General features: G+C 34.5%; 1 protein-coding gene and 1 long non-coding RNA gene across 10 annotated transcripts in view; one reads left to right on the top strand and one right to left on the bottom strand.

Annotated features, from left to right (window-relative positions):
* Nucleotides 1-16,698, top strand: part of LOC144235644 (uncharacterized) — a 158,147-nt gene extending 141,449 nt beyond the window's left edge. For 2 of the 4 annotated variants that reach the window (XR_013336277.1, XR_013336278.1), the window contains exons 3-4: nt 7,086-7,236; nt 16,535-16,698. This is a non-coding gene — a long non-coding RNA (uncharacterized LOC144235644). Of the gene's footprint in view, nt 1-7,085; nt 7,237-7,674; nt 7,870-8,564; nt 8,635-16,534 lie in introns of those variants that run through there. The other 2 variants (XR_013336280.1, XR_013336279.1) reach the window with 2 other exon arrangements.
* The window catches only part of RALGAPA1 (Ral GTPase activating protein catalytic subunit alpha 1), a 259,411-nt gene that overhangs the window by 16,946 nt on the left and 221,334 nt on the right, over nt 1-21,131 (bottom strand). For all 6 annotated transcript variants that reach the window (XM_077769216.1, XM_077769217.1, XM_077769215.1 and 3 more), the window contains 2 exons: nt 16,700-16,858; nt 15,114-15,241 (listed from right to left, as the gene is read on the bottom strand). In XM_077769216.1, coding sequence (XP_077625342.1) covers nt 15,114-15,241; nt 16,700-16,858 — 287 coding nt within the window. The remainder of the gene's footprint in view (nt 1-15,113; nt 15,242-16,699; nt 16,859-21,131) is intronic.

Below are 21,131 nucleotides of genomic sequence, written 5' to 3'. Positions count from 1 at the left end.
GAGCCCTACTTGGCCTCCATGCTGACAGTGCAGAGCCTGCCTGCGATTCTCTCTCTCTCTCTCTCTCTCTCTCTCTCTCTCTCTCTCTCTCTCTGCCCCTTCCCTGCTCATGCTCTCTCAACATAAATAAACTTTAAAAAAATCTTTAAATTTTGCATAAATTCTACAATGGTATAAGATATCAAATTTAGTTAATAAACTATTTCTATTCATTTCAGTGGACATCTGTAAAGAAAGGAGAAAGGGAAGAAATGTTGAGAAAATCTCTGTAGATAAAAATCAATGAAGAGTAATTTCAAAACTATTTTAAGCAGATTTCCAAAACTGCTCTGGCACACTGTAAGAACACAGGTAATAATACCCTTGAAAAATAACACTCAGACATTTAAATACTTAGGTTTTTAAAAAATATTTTGAGGGTCCTTCCAGGGCATCACTTATTGAGAGTATTTTAGGACAGTCTGAACTAGAGGCAGTATAAAACAATCCTCTACCAACAGTACTTTGAGTAAATTTAGCAAAATCAGCAAAACGTTTATTCACAATAAGCCTTGCCTGGATAGAAAATAAAAACAGAAGTTTGCTCAGAAAAATAAAGCTGCTGATCTGTAGAGTTGGCATTAGAATTTTGGTCATTTAATAGTCCTGTGCTCTTTCTATATCCCATGTCGATGATTTCAGTTTTGTATGGAGAAAAGTAAGGTAATAGGAGGCATTTTAGTTAGTTCAAATATGGCCAACAAAATGACTGTTAGCTTAAATTTGAGGACTGGCAATTTGTGAAAGATGTTTATATACTAGCATATCATATATAATACATAAAAATTCTTGGCATGCTCTAATAAAAATGAGAAAATCACATTTGGCTTTTTAGTTTGAAAAGACCTTGAAATATCTTCAAATATTCTGAAGCAATGTCATTACACAGGGTCTTGGAGAAATAATGAAAAACAATTTTATTGAGATATAGGATATATGTAGATATATTTTGCAAGTATATCTCAAGGATCATGTGGCTAATTTATTAGCAGTAGTAAAGGGGCATGTTTTCTTGAAATATACACGGCAGTTAGGTGTCCTATGAATTATTTATGAAGCACTGCTCACCTGTAAGATGAAAGTAATATATTTGCTTACATTATAAAGCATCTGGTAAATACTCCATTTCTTTCTTACAGTAGCTCATTTCGTCAAGAAACATGCAATGTAGCTCATATTCAATAAAAATAAAATTCCCCTAATAGAATGAATCTTGGTATTAATATTGTTTATGTGTACTATGTTAATAGAAATTCTTTGGAAAGTCTGCAACAGGTCATAACAAATTATTGTGTATGATTTTTATGATGCATTATATTAATCAAATTCTTTAGTAGTTGCCACTATCTACACAATGAGGGAAAAGCTGTGATTTGTCAGAGTAGACAAAGCTGGGCTTTAATCCATCCTTTTAACCGTACTGCCAACTCTATATTGTTTTCACTGCGTCTCAATTAGGAGACAGGCAGGACACCTGGTACTTCTTTATCTAAGTCCCATGGGCTGCCAGATGACTCAAAATCCATAACAGGTGCTAAGGCAGTGTGAGGATAGTCCTATTATTGAAAGCTGGAGTTGAATAAAATTTGGACCATATATAATTGCTCATAAATCAGCCAATTACTAAATGAAAACATTAAGTAAAAAGTTGATAAGCCCAATTCTACCAAAGTTCATGTAAATACATTTAAAAAGATTAACCTTAAATAAATAGGATTAAAATTTTAAACCTCCCTAAATGTTCTAAAAATCCTTCCTGATTTAATAATCCAATAATCACTGATGGTTTCTAAAAAGCACTAATATGATTAAGAAATATGTGTATCTATTCCACTTTCATGAAAGTTGTGTGAAGTAAAACATCTGAAAGAAAAACTAAGTTACCTAGATTTCAAATTTAATATGAAGTTAAAATCTTAGACTTTCTTTCTTGGTAAGATGTACTTGAAAATGTCATCATACATATTAACGAGACTTTCATAGTCAACAGAGAACTGCTTCAGAATCACAAGTATTAAGACTAAGAGTTTAAAAAACATTGAGGGATGGCTAGAAACAATCTGTATTGTTCCTTTTGGGAACAAAAATTTCAGTATATTAAAGTTGAGGAAATGAATGTATATGTTTGGACTAAATACTAAACTTGGACTCCTGTTAGAAGATTGCAAAAAGGAAAAAATAAATAAGTGAAATTTTACAGTGTACAATTACTTACGTGTTATCTCTATCTAAATGTGTACTAACTTAATTAAGATTTTGTTTAAATGCTGTAATTATCAGGAGTACAGAAAAAGTGATTTATTATCATGGTAGGTAGTTACAAAGTACAACAAACTGTCATTTAAGACTGTGTCATAGAATCTATGATAAACAGTATATTGGCTTAAACTAATGCACTATATGCCCCTAGGGAATGATGGGCTTAGAGACTGGACTTTAACATCAAAATCTACCCATTAATCTTGACTTAACTATAATCTATTCTGCAGTAAAAGGAAGAAGGGGCATTCAATGAATTACTGTTTTTGAAATACTGCACTGGTGCCCATTTACTAAAATCATTTAAGGAGACGAGAGACGGACTAGTAAATTTTACAGACTGTTACTATTTCATAAAACATGTATTTGATTTTCTACCAACTTAACAAGGGCATCCCATTAAAAAAAAGTATAAATTAAAGTTTTCTTAAACTATCTCTCTGATCCTCTTAAAGGACATGTTGTATAAATTATAATATTGCAATATAATTTAGTCTACTTAAGTTCAGCTGAAATAATCATCTATGGAAATTTACTGTAGGCTGAAAAAAGCTCTAATTTTTTTTTTTTTTATGAAGGGTTGTAGATCATTGTTTCTTTGTATCAGAACCACCAACTACTTGATTAGACTGACCAGAAAATGCAAAGACCAAGAGTAGTGTTTATACAGATATCATGGCCCACACTGGTTCATAAAAAGGGAAACAGCCCTCACATTTTTAAAGATACCCGAAACAGACTTCAAGGAGAGAGAGAACCAGGAGTGATTGAAATAGTTACCAGCTACTCATTTAAATAATAAATCTGGTATTTAACCTTAAGATTTGCTGACTAGTTTATATTTTAGCACTTGCAATTGTTACACATAAGATTAACTTACATTTCTACATTAACAGAGCTTACAGGTAGTCAGATGATATTTGGGAATTCTAAAAAGCATAGTATAAAGGAAATTAAGCCAAGTTTGTCTTTAACTTTATCCGATACTTGAATTGTGGTGACTCTAATCTATTTTCCCTTCTTTTAAATTAAAATTTTTGTGAAGATTAAAAATACACACCATTTTTACATAAACATAAAAAATCATAAAGCAAAACTGACTTCTGCTCTGCTATAATCTGGTGGGCTTAAAATAGATAATGACATGTTAACAAGGAATTACTTCAGGGGTGGTTGCTTAAATATATTTATTTGCTTTCTTTTTGATAGTAGATATGTGCTAAATAAAAGTCAACAAGAGAGTGAGTAAATGTAGAAACATCAGTTCTACAACATCTATTTTTGCTCCTTCTCTTTTTTTGAACAGCAATTAGTAAAGCAACCCCTTCCCCTCCTCCCTAGTGCTGTCAAGCTGTTCAGAGCAGTTTGCAACTCGACAATGGTACCATTGTGAATGCTCTCTGGGCTTCCTTCCCACAGAGAGTTAAATGGGCAGTTCCTGCTGCCCATGATTGGTGTCCAGTGAAATAATACTCAAGAGCCAGGTTTTATCAGCTTCACGCCAAAGAAGTGAAGCCAGGGAACCCAAGCCTTCATATCATACTGGACCATATGCCAACCCTGATGGCCCCAAAGGTTTATCACTAAGAATCAGGATCCATCATGTCCCTTGTGAAATTTCACTTCACATACCTTATGTGAAATGCAAAGCTTCACTAAAACCGAACCTTCTTTACAATTGGCATGAACAGATGGACGGTAACAGTGGTTTGGCAAGCAAAAGTTAAGATTTAAATAGGCTGTATTCTAGTGTTTGAGAGGAAAAAGCAGTTAGAAGAAAATGGGGAGATTTGTGACCCATAGTTTAATTTTAATTCCATTATTGAGTTATTAAAAATTCAATGGCAAAAGCCCTTATGTTTAGTAAAAGAAGAGTGGATTAAAAGCACTGCAATTCCTCTGTCAAACAAGGTTAAAGACTAATTCCAGCTTTACATCCTTCATTCTTTGCTCCCTGAAATCCCCAAATAGCATCTAAATCTACTGCTGTTTTTATATTAAACAAAGACTAGAATAAAACTCGTACAATATGTAGCAGGTGTAGTGAACAGTAATGTGAACATACCAGTGCACCTTCATCACTATCAAAAAAAACCATAAGGGTTTAACAGAAAAAAAAAATCCCTGTTCTATCACCGTAAGAATTTAATAAAGATGGAAGAAACTTCAAGTTTCATGATGTTTTAAGTTTATCTTTATTTATTTTTGAGAAAGAGGGAGGGAGGGAAGAGCAGAGAGAGAGAGAGAAAGAGAGAGGCAGAGAATCCCAAGCAGGCTCCGTGCTGTCAGTGCAGAGTCCAATGCAAAGCTTCATCCCACAAACCATGAGATCATGACCTGAGATGAAATCAAGAGTCCGCTTAACTGACTGAACCACCCGGGAGCCCCAAGTTTTGTTATTTTTAAAGACTGTTTGCCCAACACCTGATAGAGTTCTCTACCTTCCTTCTGTTGCACTATGGTATGAGCCGATTTTTAAGACTGGCCTGAGCAGGGGTGCCTGGGAGGCTCGGTTGGTTGAGCATGGACTCTTAATTTTGGCTCATGTTGACTCGTGGTTCATGGGATTGAGCCCTGCACTGGGTTCTGTGCTGACAGAATGTAGCCTGCTTGGGATTCCCTATCTCCCCTTCTTTCTGCCCTTCTCCCACTTATGCTCTCTCTCTCTCTCTCTCTCTCTCAAATAAATTCACTTAAAAAGATTGGCACACTGCCACTCTGGATTTGACAAAACAGGTAAGATGGTGATAGTGCTTTCTCCTTTCTTTGCTATTTTTGCTGTGAAGCCAATGTGCTATCAGACTAGGATAAAAAAATTCATCAGTAACATAACTATGATAATGTGTAAAAGCACAATAATGTATAAAACTACTTTATAGGAAAAGTGTAAAGGTGGCTTATTCTGCAAAAATGTTAAGTCTCTCATATAACATAAGATTATGAAAATCTCAAATGCTCTTTTTTAAATGGCGGATATGTGTAAATATTACCGAAACACTTAGAAAACTTTTTAGTTTCATTAAGAAAAATAATAGTAGCTGTTATTAGCCTGGCTATTACTGTATACTTAAGTATAAAAAATACTTTATTTAAATAATAATCTAATAAACTCATTTTATTTTAAATGTTTTATTTATTTCTAGGAGAGAGACAGGGAGAAAGCGTGAGCAGGGGAGGGTCAGAGAGAGAGGGAGTCACAGACTGAAACAGGCTCCAGGCTCTGAGCCGGCAGTCAGCACAGAGCCCAACACGGGGCTCGAACCCACGAACCGTGAGATCATGACCTAAGCGAAAGTCGGACGCTCAACCGACTAAGCCACCCAGGCGCCCCTAAACTAACTCATTTTAGAAAGGCTTTACTATAAAAGGAAAATACATTCAAGCTGTGCTCTGCTATTCAAGAGGTAAAAATTATATAAAAGCAGAAGGAACTGTCACCTTAGACACTGGCTGTTATATTACTGGTAGAACATTAGAAAACCAAATTTATGGTTTGGTTTTGCTTGTCTTGCTTGACTACATTTTCTGCTTTTGACCTCAGCTGCTATTACTCTTCCCTTTGCTTTATACCACCTGGTAGTGAGGAACTCCTTGTGTTTCTTAGCCACATCACACTTTTATCCCTTCATGCCTCAGTAAAACCAATCCTAATTTCCTCTTCCCCACTATCCTCTCCCAGTGTAAGAAAATTAATCACCTTTACCGTCTTACTTTGTAGGTAACACTAATGCTCGAATCTTTATCAGAGGGAACTTTATTCCTTCACTCATTCATTCATCCATCTACCCACCCACCTACCTACCTGCCCACGCACAGGGCTCTCTCTCTCTCTCTCTCCTGTACCAGACTGTAAGCTCCATGAAAGCAGTAACTATCCTGCTACCCTGCTTTTCTCTCATAGCACCTCCCACATAGAAGGTAGTCAATAAATATTTGGTGAATAAATGAAAGAGCCAAAATAGCTTTTTGGGGTGAAGAAATATATATTTTTTTTTACATGAACAAGGTTGGATGCCATTTAACTTTTATTGAGATAGTCACTTTTCTCCCCTTTTATAATGACTTATTTCATTGATTTTTATTTCTTTATTTCTGAGAGGATCATACACTTAAAGTCATTTTGCTGTTGTTCAATATAGCCTTTTTAATACTTAAATTTGTCATTGGTGTATTAAGTGTTCTTGGTAGAGAATAGCAATTGAAAATATCTCTATAATTAATACAATGATAATAGAAATAGAGGTTGGTCACATACTGAAGTCATTTTTGTGAGCTCCCATTGTTTAAATATAGGAAAAGTAATTATTATTGGTCTACATTAGTAAAATGAGATCTCTAGAGAACATTAAGAGATGCTGTTTTCAGACTCTGGTTCAATAATGAATAAGCTTCATTATTATAAAAATATGTATCAGAAAGATTTATATTTAGTGCCTTTATATCTTTTTGAAAGGACAGAGGCAGATTTGCTAGGCCAAAACTAGCACCTTTAAGGGTATGCAATAATTTATTCCCACCATGACTGTAAGGAAGCTCTCAAAATATCACAAAAATCATCAATAAGCACATATTGCAATTCCTTAAAAAGAATAGCTGAACTAAAACTGGTAATACATTAGAATCATAAAAGAAATGTTGCATATATCTGGGGTTCCTGTTTAAATAATTACTCTGTGTGCATACACAGACTATATGGTTTGGCAGTAAAATCCAGGCCAGGGGAGAGGGATGTTTAATTACAAGCTTAAACAAACTCTTCAATAGCAGTGTCCATGTCTTTAACACAGGAGACTGAAAACCTGCTCCCATGACAGAGCACATTGTTAAGTAAATAAAAACCTTTGTCTGCTCCCAGAGAGGTCCTACTACAATGATTAATATCAAAGGCACAACGGCTGCAAGCATTTCAGAAGCCACAAAACCTGGATCACTTAGTTGGTAAGACATTTTATTTAAAGAACCATTTTCTCTTGCTTTGAAGTATGAATGACCATAATTATAAATCTTAGAGTTTGTAACAAATAGCCAGTTTGTCCATGAAGTTTAAGACTTTCATTTGGAAAGTAGGTAGGATGAATGGCACTTACAAGATACTGAGGGCTCCTAATGGAATCACTGATGTAGGTGGTGCAAAGGTTCAAGAAGTCAAACTGAAGACCTCAGTAATGTGTAGACTCCTACAGCTGCCCCCACAGCTCTCCTGTGGCTGCTGCCTTCCTTGCCATTCAGCAGGAAGGATAAGCCTTCAGGACTACGGCTGTGGCTGTCTTCCTCCTTGGGGGGGTGTGTGTGGGACACCAAATTGTATTCTTCCTAAGACAACATCTGTCACTTCATCAAGACACAAGTGTCTTAGCTCACTTTTCTCCTTGACAGATCCTGCCTTCCCTCCCCCGACCTTCCTCTGACCATAAGAAGTGGGTGGAAAAACCTCACTGATTATTGATCTCTGATTATTTTCATCAAGCCAAATGCTCTGTAATAAAAATATGATAAATCCGTCTAAATACAGCACCCTTGTGTGTACCGTATTCTGGGCTGTTCTTGTTATCAGGCAGCTTATATTGCTCTTAGCTTTCCTTTTCTTACTATCCAGCATGCTCTTACGCTTGTAGCCTAGGCAAATATAAACCACAAATTATAACAAAAACAAAGAACTTATCTTTAAAAGTACATTGGGAAATGAATAGAAATTTTGTTAAAAGGAACAAATGAATAGTTAATCCATCTACCCTACCCTGCGTGTACTATTAACACAAATTGCTAGCCACTTACTGCTGTGCTAGAAGTTCGTGAAACCAGGATAAGACTTATTATATGTTCACACACAATAAGTCCTATAACAAATGTTATAAGGCAGTGTGCCACTTAGTGAAGGAAATTTTTTTTTTTTTTTTTTTTTTTACAAAGTTTGGGTCATACAGAATGAGTATATTAGGTGGAAGACAGTAGAGAAGGGCATTCTTGGGGCAAAAAGACAGAAAAAGAGAAGGGCATTTAGGGATGATAAATATGGTCTAGCTAGACTCATGTAGGGTGTCCTGTCCTGAGTGTCCTCAGTGTCAGTGTGGTGGGAGATGAGCATAAGGAAGTGGGGCAGAGCTGGAAGTACAGGTATGTTTGACAAAACTACAGTGAGAAATAAGAGGTTGGGAAGGTTAACAAGCTAGTAAGAACTACTTGCACGTAGTCAAAGAATTCAGATAAGAATTTCAGTATATGGTCGAGCCATCATGTCTTTTAGTATACTTATATTTGTGTTTTAGAGGACTGTCTCCAGTGTAGAGGAGAATAATATCACCATCAAGTACCAGTTATCTACCATTTTCTGAGCTCCTGCTACATAACAGGCTGCTGAGTGCTTCATATAGGTAATTTCATTTAATCCTTACAACAGTCTTGAGTTTGGTACTCTTTTTTGACAGATTAAAATAAAATTAGACAAAGGCAGTGAGACTTATTAAGTGGTTCTGGACTCTGAAGCCCAGGCTGATTTCCACATTTAAAAATATAATTTATAAATTATGAATATTATCTTCTGAAGAAATAATCTTCAAAAGACAGTATATATAAAATTATGTAGTTTCTCAATAAACTCACTTTCTTCTAACACGAAATGGCAGCAATATTGATGGGCCTCCCTAAGAGGTTTTATAATGTTCTATCATAATGAACGGCAAACTACATTAGTGGAGCCAATCAATTACATTTCATTTCATTTTGGCTCTCATACTTTTGCAACAAGTTCTTTACATCTGAGTAGTTGAACTAAACGGATAACAAACTGTAACTAATTGAAGAATGATCATTGACTTCTGGTAATTTGTCTGATAAAGTTAAACAGAAACCCAATTCTGGCATTTACAAAAAGGTCAAATCTAAACAGATTAGAAGAAATCAAATAATATTGGTTTGGCAGGAAAGAATATTAAACCTAGGAAGAATGTGTTTTTTAAGGATGCCATTTAATTTTATAATATTCCCCATACTGAGTATTTCAGAATATCACATATATATTATATATATATACATACATACATACACATAAAGCCTCAAAATATAAATTACAAGATTTATAACATACATTTTGCATTCCATCTACTAAAATCTCACCCTCTGAGGCCCAGATTTTCTATGCATTTTCCCTTTATTTTCTTACTCTCATAGCAATGACTTCTTCCTTGGAACTCCCAGAGCATTTTTTATCTATAACCCTACTATCCTGTGTTATTTTATCTTGTATTATAGTTATTAATTTACATTATTCTCCTATTAAATTATAAGCTTATTGGAGAAACAATTACCATCTACAGTTGACTCCTGAACAACATGGAGGTTAGGGTACCAACACCCCATGGAGCCCTAAAATCTGTGTATAACTTTTGACTCCTCCAAAACTTAACTACTAATAGGTTACTGCTGATAGGAGCCTTACTGATAACAGTTGATAAACACATATTTTGTATGTTATATGCATTTCATACTGTATTCTTTTTTTAAAAAGATATATTAAAAATTTGTTTAATATTTATTTTTGAGAGGCAGAGAGTGAGTGCGGAAGGGGCAGAGAGTGAGGGAGACATAGAATCTGAAGCAGGCTCCAGGCTTTGAGCTGTCAGCACAGAGCCCATCATGGAGCTTGAACCCACAAACCTCAAGATCGTGACCTGAACCAAAGTCTGATGTTTAACTGACTGAGCCACCCAGGCGTCCCTATATTTTATATGTTTGTTTATTTTAAGAGAGTGAGTGGGGAACAGGTAGAGAGGGAGAGAAAGAATCCTAAGCAGGCTCCATGCTCAATACAGAGCCTGACACAGGGCTTGATCTCACAACTATGAGATCATGACCTGAACCAAAATCAAGAGCTAGACACTTAACTGACTGAGCCACCCAGGTGCCCCTCATACTGTATTCTTTTTATTTTTTTTATTTNTCGGACGCTTAACCGACTAAGCCACCCAGGCGCCCCTATTTTTTTTTTTTCCTCATACTGTATTCTTAAAGTAAGCTAGAAAAAAGAAAATATTAAGAAAACCAGAAGAAAAAAATACATTTACAATAGTATACAGTATTCATAGAAAAATCTATATCTAAGTGGACTTGCATAGTTAAATCTATGCTGTTCAAGGCTCAACTGTTGTCTCTGCATGTCTCTCAAACCTTTACCACTATCATAAAAGTGATCAGTAATTTTTTTTAAAGTTTGTGTATTTTGAGAGAAGGTGTATTTATTTTGAGTGCATATGTGTACATTCAAGTAGGGGAGGGGCAGTGAGAGAGGGAAAGAGAGAATCCCAAGCAGGCTCCATGCTGTCAGTGCAGAGCCTAATGTGGGACCTAATGTGGTCTCACAAACTGAGATCATGACCTGAGCTGCAATCAACAGTCAGATGCTTAACCAACTGAGCCACCCAGGTGCCCCAGTAGATATTTCTGATAGAAGAATAAGAGTACAGTTCTATCTCTTGAATTGGTGGTGGTCAAACTGTAATTATTCACTATATAATACACTTAGAATTTATGTACTTTTCTCAAGTTATATTTTACAGTAAGAAAGGTTAAAGAGAAATATTTAAGAAAAATGAGACATGGGAGATGGGTAATTTTACATCAACTTGGCTAGGTCATGCTATCCAGGTTTTGGTTAAACATCAGTCTCAATGTTGCTGTGAAGTTATTTTTTAGATGTAATTACCATTTAAAATCAGCAGACTTTGGGGTGCCTAGGTGCCTCAGTCAGTTGAGCGACCAACTCTTGATTTTGGCTTAGGTCATGATCTCATGGTTCGTGAGTTCAAGCCCCACATCAGGCTTAGAATTGTCTGTCTCTCTTTCTCTGTCCCTCCTCTGCTCTCTCTCTCAAAATAATAAATATTATAAAAATTTAAAATCAAGAGACTTTGAGTAAAGCAGATTACCCTCTATCGTGTATGTGGGTGGGCCTCAAACAATTAATTAAAGGCATTGAGAGAAAAGACTGAGGTCCCCACAGAAGTAAGGAATTTTACCTCCAGATGACTCAGATTACAATATCAACTCTAGGCAGGAACTCCTGCAGGTTTCAGACTGGCCAGTATCCACAATCATGGGAGCTAATTCCTTAAAATTAATCTTTCTCGATGTATGTATACACTTACATCCAACTGATTCTGTTTCTCTGAGAACCCTAATACAACACAGTTATATTCTATAACTTCTAAAAATTTCTTTGTAATAAACGTCATGTTAAAAAAAATAGTACATACATGATAGCATCATATTTAACAGTTGTACAAACTTGAAATGTCTCTAAGATCATAACAAATAATTGCTTTAAAATTTTTATGTAAGGTATAGAGTCATGATAGCTAAGATCATGAAATTAATACTTTGGAAATATTATTCCTACTGCAGAAAAGCCAAAACAACTCAATCCCCACACACCCACTCAACAGGTAACTAACAAATGATGGCTAAAATCAACCTGAAATATCCCTCAGGTCCAATGGCTACCCAGAATCTGCCTATTCTTCCTCCCCAGCATTGCATTTCAATTCTAACTGCATGATCAAACCAACAAACTGAGCTTAAGACCAGAGAAAAAAGAAAAAAGAAAAAAAGCCCCTAGCTGACAAAGACCGAGGTTGCAAGAAAATGTTTTTCAAGTACAAGTAATGCAAGAAATGACAAGTGAAGTGAAGGAGAGGTTTCAAAGCTTGAAAGACAGTCATCAATACTGACAGATTACTGTAATTCTGGCTGCCAGCATGATCGATTTGGACAGCATATGACAATCAATATTGTCCTCATTTAGTGAACAACATTAGACTCATAGTTACAGAAGATGTTCCCAGGATAAAATTTAAACTGTATTTAATGATCATAAATAGCACAATTTATGCTGTGGAATCTTAGTGGGTACTTTTACTGGGCATAAAATAACTAACACAGCAGTACAATTATCCAAATATAAGTGAGTTTATTACATATTCTTTTATCCTTTTATTTTTCTTATGAGGATTAAAGTAGTAACTGGTGGTTTTCAAAGCCTACTTCTACTTCAATATCTGTTGTAATTTCTGTCAAGTTCTATTGATCTGTTTTAGAACACATGATTTTTTTCCTTAATAAGAACTTACCTAGATATGTCAAAAACATACATTTTAAAATTTAATATATTTGTTATTTAAAATTAAAAGACATCTGTATTTCAAAATCTTAGAAACATCTAGTTGTAATTTAGTATATAAAGTTGCATTTAAAAATCAAGTGATCTACTTGCGTAAAATCATTTCCCTAGACACTTAGAATTAATATGGAACTTTGTGAATCTTTGTAAAAGATGACTATATATTTTTCAGATTAGCAAAGGTTGGAGTATCTTTGCTATCCTTAAGTAGTATGGGGAAATAATTTCCATATAGATTATAAATTCAAGTTTCCAGGTCAAGAAAATTTTCTTTGATCTGATTTTATGTTTTTGAGTGTTCCAGAAGTGGTTTTGCTGATGGAAATTGCTCATATTTGCTGTGTAGATAGTGTTTATGTTTACTCTTTCCATCTGAAATTATCTCTTTTCATCTTAGAAATTTTCTCCAATGTTGTATCTATTAATGTCTCAGCAAGATCAACTAACTAGTAAGAACTTCATGAAATAGGCCTGAAAAGCCAATCCAATCAATTAACCTACCAACCAACCAAACATAAAAACTCAATTAGGCAATTCCTTGGTGTTGGGTAGAGTTGTTGTATATTGACTGTAATCTTTACACATAACAGAATTAATCACTGCACAAAATAATGTACCTTATTTCCTAACCACAACCAAATTCATTACCTCATTTAATCTTGACAATAATTCTGAGACGGGTATTATCTTTTTTACAAAGAAAGTGAGGTTTAGAGATTCTGTGACTAGACCAAGATTACAAGGCAGAGTTTGAGTTAAAATCATTATTTTCTAACTCTAAGTCCAGCCACCATACCTCTAGTGTAACGTGCAAATCTGAAACAGTTCTCAAAAGAGTATAAATTAAGGTGCAGGAAGAAGAAATGAAGCCATAGCCTCAACACTTTTATTTTGCATCATTAACTACTTGGTAAAGTGTACCTTTTAAATGTTTGTACCTCAGGCCAGAAATAGCTTGTGTTTGCTCAGTAAATGGAGTCCCTATTTTATGACCCAAGAGGAAAACAGAATTTTGTACTACAGTCTAATCTCTCTCCCCACTTTCCCAAAAGATTAAGGCATTGTTTCAACTATGTCTTAAATGAAAGGACAGAGAACACTAACCTTAGGATGAACATCAGGATCAGGCAAAGATCAGAAAGACAATCTCAGAGGAGTTGACAATGTGGATAAAATTAATTTATGGGTAATAATCTGCTATTCCTTGGGATTAGCTATCTTTCTAGAGATATTCAGGGAATAATAAACCCAAATACTTGCATTTCACAATGACTACTTCAAATCTGATGTTTTAACTTAAAATGAAGATATAACTGTCACAAATAAGAAATGCTATATAAATGTCATTAAGCTTAATCAATGTACCATGCCATGATCCACCACCTATAATTCCATTTCACAGTGTCAGAATACATGAGAGATTACATAGGAATCAGATTGCTTAAGTCAATTTTCATCAAAAGAAGAGAATATATGTGGCAGACTTACGATAAATCCATTTCATGTGGAATAGAACTCAGGATATTTTAAAAAGCCTTCCCTGTGAAGCTTAACATCCACAATTTATTAAGAAAAATAATTGAAATGTTTTAATCATACAGTAAAAGTATATGGAAATAGAAATTCATTTTAGAAAGCAATTTGCAGAAAACAATTTAAAATTTAAAACTGTGTACATATTGTGTCCCAGGCATTGTTCTAAGAGCTTTATACATACTGACTCATTCAGATCTCATAACACGATGAGCTAGATGTTATCATTCTCATTTTATACATATGGGAACGGAGGCTCAAATTATTTAAATAATGTTCTCAAGGCTGGATAACTATAAACAATTTGAGTCCAAAAGTCTGGCTCCAGAAGCCATGTTCTTTCTTTTAAAAAAAATTTTTTTTTACATGCTTATTTATTTTTGAGAGAGAGACAGAGTGCGAGTGAGCATGAATGGGGGAAGGACAGAGAAAGAGGGAGACACAGAATCTGAAGCAGGTTCTGTGCTGACACCACAGAGCCTGATGCGGAGCTTAACTCCATGAGCTACGAGATCATGACCTGAACTGAAGCTGGACACTTAACCAACACAGGTGCCCCTCCAGAGGCCATGTTCTTAAACACTCCATGTCCTCTCATACTTCCACATCTTTATCTTGTTCCTTCTGCTTGGAATGGTCTTCTTAATCTCATCCACCTGATTAACTTTTATTCATCATCCTTAAATATTTAATCCTCACATTTATCATAAGTGTTTCCTGACACCACTATCCCTTCCAGCTGAGTGAGGGGCTCCTTCTCATTATAAATCTAAAACACTACATAACTCTGTTACAACACATGCACTAAAAACAGTATATTTCCTTAACTAGATTGAGTACTTTATGATGCCTGTTTTGGTTATTTCTTTACATCCAGAGTATCAGAGTACCTAGCATGAGACCCTAATTAGTTACCCATAAGATAAGTACTGATTAGTAGTGTATAAAAGAAAATACATAATTCAGATATGATAACTGCTCAAGCACTGGGGAGGAGATCTATCATCTATATATCAATGAACAGAAACTCAAAGCTCCTGACACATAAGACATACTTACCTTGGAAAGCAGACATGTATTACGGTAGAAACCATACTGTTAAAAAGGATACAAGTTTTGATACAATGGAATCAGAGATTTTAGAGCACGGCTTGCATTTATAGCTGTTGCTCGAACCATAATGGGTAGGACTTTTCCATTCACAATAGCACCATCAAAAAGTGGACCAAAGAAGGGAACCTGATTGAGAAATTAGAACATAATTTTATACTCATATTGGAGAAAGATTATAAATAACAATGAAGACATTGCACACAAAAATGTTCCTCTGTAGTTCTTCCTTCAGTGTGTGAAACACACTCAAATTCAATATTATTCAAATTCAGTTCTTTTCCATGATTCACACTAGGACAATAAAAAAAAAATATGCCAAAAGCCTATAGGGTTTCCTATTCAAACAGAACTGTGCTTCATTTAACTGACTAAATAATTTATATTCCCTGTCAATTTTCAAATTTTTGTTGTCTCAACTGTACACAAAAATTTAGCACTGGAAATAAATTCCTTTTCTTCCACTGAGTAAACACAGTAATAACACGTTCTTATAGGCAGTAAGTTAGTTTTTCATTATTTCTGTGACTACCTTCACTATAAAATCTAAAAGCCTTCATTACATAGTTTATTAGAAAAAAATCTGTTTTGATAATTGTCACTTTTATCAGATGACTGACAGTTTCAAAGTAATTTTATTTGAGTATTGTTGGTACAGTTGACAGCTGAAGGCAAGGACGTGGGCTGTGGATAATACAGTAAATATTATAGGGTTTGTGGCCATATGTTGTGCCTGTTGTGTATTCTTCTTCGATTTTCAAAAGAAACCTGTGGGTAAAGGGAGCACTGAAACAAAACAAAAACAAAAAAGAAAAAGAAAGAAGAAAAGCCCATAAAAAGATAAGAACATTATTAGCTTGTAGGCTGTACAAAAATAGGAAGTGGACCATAGTTTGCTGATCTCTAGTTTATATAAACCTAAAGGAACCGGGCTGTAAGCTCAAATTCACATGTGGGAAACAGTCTAATTCAAGAAATGCCAAAGATTCATGATCAACTGTCAAAAACTAGATTTTCTATAAATTATAACTATTTGATTTTAAAAAAAGCAAAAAAGACACTCAAACACTATCACACTTTTATTATTTTGAAAGAAAATACTTCTCAAGTGTGCTTGAACTGTATGGTAGAAGACATCCAACTACAACTTTTTTTTTTTTTTTTTTTACTTTGTAGAACTTTCATTTATAAAAAGTGACACGACTAAACAATCATGTAATTCTTAGTAAGATATACCAACTAAAAATACAGGAATCATAAATTCCAGACCTCAAGGGAATGATTGTTTCTTATTGTATCCTTTAGGAAACTATAATCATCCTCTTAATAAAACGTAATCCTTTTGTGACCTTAGTAGAAAGGAGCTTCCACTCTGGCACTTCTCCCATCTGAACAAGTTTCTTGTTATTTTTTCTTTTTTAGCTCCTTCTGAACCAGACTTAACAATTTACATTGCTACAAGAGTCTTTGCCTCACTTCCCCCTGTTTTCACAACCTGATGCCTATTCTAATACCTCTGAAAGAAGAAACTCACAACCCATTCAAGATCTCAACAAATATTATTAAAAAATAATGAGAAGTTCTTACCTCTGGTTTTTTCATTATCTGGATACTGAACATGTGATTTTTCATTGGATATATGACAATAAGGACATCACCAAATTCTGTAGGAATAATTCCTCTTCTGTAGTCTCTAGTATGCTCTGACCAAACAATGTGTACTTCATCATTTCCCAAATGTCTCAACTGGAAAACCAAAATAGTTCATAGTGCTTTAGAAAAAGCATACAGTTATTCATACAGCTACTGACAACATACTATACTAGAAAAAAGATTAAAAGGTAAATAAATTAAAACCCATAAATTTCATTTGATCACTTTTTGAACATGTGCAACACACTCAAAACGTTAGAAGACAGACACTACAGAAGACCAGAAATTTTTTAACTGTGTATAGTTAATGGGACACAGAGAACTTAGACTTAAAAATTCATATGCAGCATAAATACTCTAATTCTCCACTACCAAACCTTTTAAAAGGTTGTTTAAATGCTTTTAAAAAGTGAGTGATTGGGGTGTCTGGGTGGCTTAGTTGGTTAAGTGTCTGACTTCAGCTCAGGTCATGATCTCGCAGCTTGTGAGTTCAAGCCTCGTGTCAGGCTCTGTTCTACAGCTCAGAGAGTGGAGCTTGCTTCAGATTCTGTGTCTCCCTCTGTCTTTGGCCCTCCCCTGCTCCTGCTCTGTCTCTCTCTAAGATAAAGATTTAAAAAACTAAAAAAAAACAAACAAACAAAAAAAAAAACCTGATTTGGGGCACCTGGGTGGCTCAGTCAGTTAAGCTACTGGTTTCTGCTCAGGTCATGATCTCATGGTTCATGAGTTCAAACTCCATGTTGGGCTCTGTGCTGATAGCTCAGACTCTGGAGCCTGCTTTGGATTCTGTGTCTCCTTCTCTCTTTGCCCTCCTCCACTGTCGGTCTCTCAAAAATAAACATTAGAAAAAAATTAAAGAAAAAAGTGAGTGATTTAAGATTCTTCTTTTTTTCTGACCATTCTCTTGAAGTGCTATTGAGCAGTAAAGTTGCCTAAAGAAGGCAACAGGAAGAGAAGGAAAAAAAATAGGTAATTCATCAATTGGGTAAATAACCTACTAAGTAAGAGAAAGTTGACTGTATTTGGTTCAACAAATTTCCCGGGTTTTTTTGCTTATGAAATGTTGCATATGAAATTCTTCCAAACAGACTTCTTGAAATTTGTTAGAGTCTCAAGACGTTGTTTAAATATTTGTGGTGCTTACAAAGGCTTTTGTCAATCAGATAGGGTTTAACATTATGGTGGTTAAAATTATAAAAAAGCAAAGCATCCAAAAGTTGGATTTCTAATAAGTTATTAGAAAAATGAACTTAATACCCATTAGTCTTGAGTTTTCTTCATAGAGATTATTGTATAAACATGTATTTTAATATACAATGTAGTTATCTTAGTATATTAAGGGATTCTGTCACCGCAAACATCGGAGTCCATTTTTGGTGCATATTTCACATGAGCTCTTTGACTACTTTCAGATAAATGGACACATTGTATAGGAAGGTTTGGAAGAGAGAACTAGGGTAAGTGTCATCAATATTTTTTGTATGAGCTAACATGGAAATGATTTCTATTTTTGAAATAATGTAATTTATTCGACTTAAAGACCACAGCATAGGAGAGAAGTTTAAATATGTGATTTAAACAACAACAACAACAAAAGGAGTCAAGTCCAATTGATGAAAAGCTCTCTTCTGTTACCCTTAGCCATGAGTTCTTTTTTTTTTTATTTTTTATTTTTATTTTTTAAAGTTAGCTCTATGTTCAACCTGGGGCTCAAATTCATGACTCCAAGATCAAAAGTCACACACTCTACTGACTGAGCCAGCCAGGGACCCCATAACCCTAGAGGTTCAAGGGATCTGTGAATATTTGAAAATTGCTTATAAAATTTTATTTGTGTATTTTTCTGAGGAGAGAGTTTATCAAACAGGCGTATGTAGTAATAATAATAATAATAATAATAGCCAAGAACCAGTGTTCTAATAGTTTCTAAAGTCCCAAACACCAGTCTATCTAGAAAATTCTAATCACCATGAATATCACTAAAGTATCTGAAAATACATGGTAAACCCCTGAATTTTAACATTTGTATTTCTAAGAACGAAATGCCCCTTCACATACTTTGATGGATTATAAAATAGAGGTAGCTGTTACTCTAAAGACAGTACCCAGGTAACCTATAGACCAGAATCTATTATTCTAGAAATATAGTATAAAAATATTTATTTTCTTTTAAGGAGATTTTTTTTTTTTAGGTTTAAGTGTATTAAATATTTTTTCCTTTTTGGAAACCATAAACACACTCGTTCTAAATTCATGATGGTAGGCCTAATCATCAAAATATTGTTTAAATTTTAATTCTTCATTATTTACACCACAGCACACACACATGTGTGGAAACACACACCCCTTGAATGATATAAATTCAGTACTTGGGTTCTGTGACATTTTAAAAAACCAAACAGATTACACAACTTAGAAAAGCTATGGCTCTATAATTTCATTTTTTAATCAAAATACTTTAAAAATATCCTTCCTATACAGCCATCCCCATGTGTCAGCTTCCCTAATAGGTTTATGTTAACTGAATACAAAAGAAATGTGAAATAAATTTAACCAGGAGGGATGATCCAATCTAATTTTGATACATTAATGTCATATGCTGTACATGTTACAATAGCAGCCAGATCTAATACTAAGCTCCAGGCTATACTGAGATTTCCAAATGGCAGATTGTTCTAAGTGATATCAAGTATAATTGAAGTAATAAACGATAGTAAAAGCTGAGCACACTGTCAGGAAGAATTTAAGTATTTACTTTTTAAAATTAAATGAGTTAGGTTAGGAAAGACAAGACAACTGAAATAATGCAGGTCTCAATTTACAGAAAATTCCTTTTATTTATCTGCTACATTAACCCTTGAACTCTTGCCAAAGCTATCTATAATTTCTAGTGCCTACTTATCTGAAGAAATGAGAGAAAAGGGCAACTAAAGTTTTATCTTATAACCAAAGCCTGTCTTCAAATATCTCCCACAGAGTATTAAAAGTCTGTTATAGAAGTTTAATGGAAAAAAAAGAATACATTTTTACTAAGTCGCTATAATGAAGATATCTGTGGCAAAGAACCACGTGTATAATAAAGTCATTCTAAACATGTTCAAGCATTTTGAGGGGAAAGCTTCAAGAACACCCCCTTATCATTTTTTTTTAAAAAGTAATTATGTTGTCATGGTTGGGCATGTTTTTGTATCTTTAGGTCTTTTTTTTTTATTTTAAAAATTAAAAAAATTTTTTTAATGTTTGTTTATTTTTGAGAGAGAAGAGAGTGAGACAGACAGACAGACAGACAGAGCATGAGCAGGAAAGGAGCAGAGACAGAGGGAGACACAGAATCCGAAGCAGTGTCCAGGCTCCGAGCTATCAGCACAGAGCCTGATGTGGGGAGAAACTCCTAAGCTGGGAGATCATGACCTGAGCCGAAGTCAGACACTCAACGGACTGAGCCACCCAGGTGCCCCTGTATCTTTAGGTCTTTAAAACTTGCTACATAATGAACACAAATTGAGAAATTGCTAATCATTGGTATGTATATTTTAGGAGTTTTTTGAGAGATTACTGAAAGAATTTTGAGTATTAACAGTTAATAGGAATTTCAGAAGCAAAGTGTGTTCGACACTTTTAACATAAATATGTAATATTTGATGTTTATTTATTCTTTATCTCTTAAGGACTTAGAAGATTGTGTCCTGTGTATTCTCACCAGGTTTTTCTATACTCCAAAAATTCTCAAAGAATTCCTACCTATATGTTTGTGCACTCAGATTCCAATCACTTCTAAAACAGAGTACAAGACTTCTGTACATAGAATAAATCTGGTAAAATAATTGGCAACCAAATGACTCTTCCAAACCTATTTCAAATACTGCTGAAATAATTTTAATTCAGGATATATAATATAGGCCGCAGATCATCGTTATCAATTCATGAAGATAAGCTAAATAAAATTCAACATGTTGAAAACTGAAATCCTCAATACATTATAGAATATTAGCACTGGAAGAGACCCTAAATAAAGTTCTGATGTCCAGCCCAATACAGGAACTCCCAGTGCAGTATCCCTGACAAGAAATCCTGCCTCTATCTGAATGAATACTTATAGGGTTAGGAACTTTATATCTTTATGAATCAGCCTATTCATTTTTAAAACCTACAATCATTAAAACATTATTTATACTGAGCTAAAATTTGCCTTTCTGAAGCCTGTTCTTCTACAATGATCCTTACCAAAGAAATCCAGTGTCTATATTCTATATATTATCTTTTCAGATATTTGAAGATTGGTCTAATATAGAAAATATAGATTTTCTTTTCCAGGTTAAATGTGTCCTTAGTTCCTCCTCTAGTTTACAAAGCTATTCATTATCCT

This window comes from Crocuta crocuta, unplaced genomic scaffold, assembly GCF_008692635.1.
Source record: "Crocuta crocuta isolate KB4526 unplaced genomic scaffold, BGI_CrCroc_1.0 scaffold65, whole genome shotgun sequence".
In the NCBI taxonomy this organism is placed as follows: domain Eukaryota; kingdom Metazoa; phylum Chordata; class Mammalia; order Carnivora; family Hyaenidae; genus Crocuta; species Crocuta crocuta.
This window is presented reverse-complemented; position numbering and strand designations above follow the sequence as displayed.